At 47.4% G+C, this 1,198-nt stretch overlaps 1 protein-coding gene across 1 annotated transcript in view; it reads left to right on the top strand.

Annotated features, from left to right (window-relative positions):
- EMWEY_00037380 (hypothetical protein, conserved) overlaps positions 1-573 on the top strand; it is a gene marked incomplete at both ends in the record, with an annotated part of 2,521 nt that extends 1,948 nt beyond the window's left edge. Inside the window, one exon of the mRNA XM_013478637.1 lies at positions 310-573. Coding sequence (XP_013334091.1) covers positions 310-573 — 264 coding nt within the window. The remainder of the gene's footprint in view (positions 1-309) is intronic.
- Positions 574-1,198: the final 625 nt, after the last annotated feature.

Genomic DNA, 1,198 nt, shown 5'->3' with positions numbered 1-1,198 from the left:
CAGGTTTTTTTTTTTTTTTTTTTTTTTTGAGGGTTTAGGGTTTAGGGTTTAGGGTTAATTTTCTTTTTTTTGTAGGGTTTATTTATTTATTTATTTATTTATATGTTTCTCTCCGTGTGTCTCCTTCCTTCTGTCTCTTTTTTGTCTCTTTTTGTCTCTTTTTATTGTCTCCTTTTTGTCCCCTCTTTTGTTGTTTCTTTTTGTGTCTCCTATTAATAACCTACCTTATTCTCTTCTGCTACTGCCTGCTGCTGCTGTCTGCTGCTGCTGCTGCTGCTGCTGCTGCTGCTGCTGCTGTCTGTATTATAGGAAATAGATTCTGCTGCAGCAGAACTTCTCCGTTGTGAGTTTGCGGAGACATTCATAGACCCATACACTCATACAGAGAGAGGGGGCCCCCCAGGGGGCCCCTCAGGGGCCCCCCCAGGGGCCCCTATAGAAGGGGGCCCCCTGAATAATGATGGGGGGCCCCCTTATGAAGGGGGAGGGCACCTAAAGGTAATGAGACTAAAGGAGGCCCTTAATGCATGCAGAGAAAGGAGGAAACAAAAATATCCAACTGTTACTATTTAATTCTGCTGCTTATGCTGCTGCTGCTGCTGCTGCTGTTGCTGCTGCTGTTGCTGCTGCTGCTGCTGTTGCTGCTGCTTCTTCTGACACTGCTGCTGCTACTGGTGTTGCTAGTGCTGCTGCTAGTGCTGCTGTTAATTTTGTTACTAGTGCTACTGCTGATGGTGCTGCTAGTGTTGCTGCTGCTGCTGCTAGTGTTGTTGTTGCTGCTGCTGCTAGTGTTGTTGTTGTTGCTGCTGTTCCTGCTGCTGTTGCTGTTGCTGCTCCCAGCATTGCTGCTGTTGCTGCTGTTGCTGCTGTTGCTGCTGCTGCTGCTGCTACAACAATGTGTAGGAGGGGGCCCCAAACCCTAGGAGGGTTTTTCCTGTTTTTTTTCTCCTTTGTTGTTTTCTTTTTTATTTCCTTTTTATCTCCTGCTGCTACCTCGGCAGCAGCAGCACTGCAGCACGAGCAGCAGCAGCAGCAGCAATAACAGGAGGAGGAGCAGCAGAGGGACTAACAAGGGCAACAGGAACTAACAGTGCAGTCGGCAAGGGACGCTTCTGACGGGACGCTAAACCCTAAACCCTCAAAAAGTACCGTAAACCCTAAACCCTCAAAAAGTAAAGTAAACCCTAAACCCTCAAAA

This window comes from Eimeria maxima, genomic scaffold, assembly GCF_000499605.1.
Source record: "Eimeria maxima Weybridge genomic scaffold, Emw_scaff558, whole genome shotgun sequence".
Classification (NCBI taxonomy): domain Eukaryota; phylum Apicomplexa; class Conoidasida; order Eucoccidiorida; family Eimeriidae; genus Eimeria; species Eimeria maxima.
The sequence above is the reverse complement of the archived record's forward strand: the minus strand, read 5'-3'. Positions and strand labels throughout refer to the sequence as shown.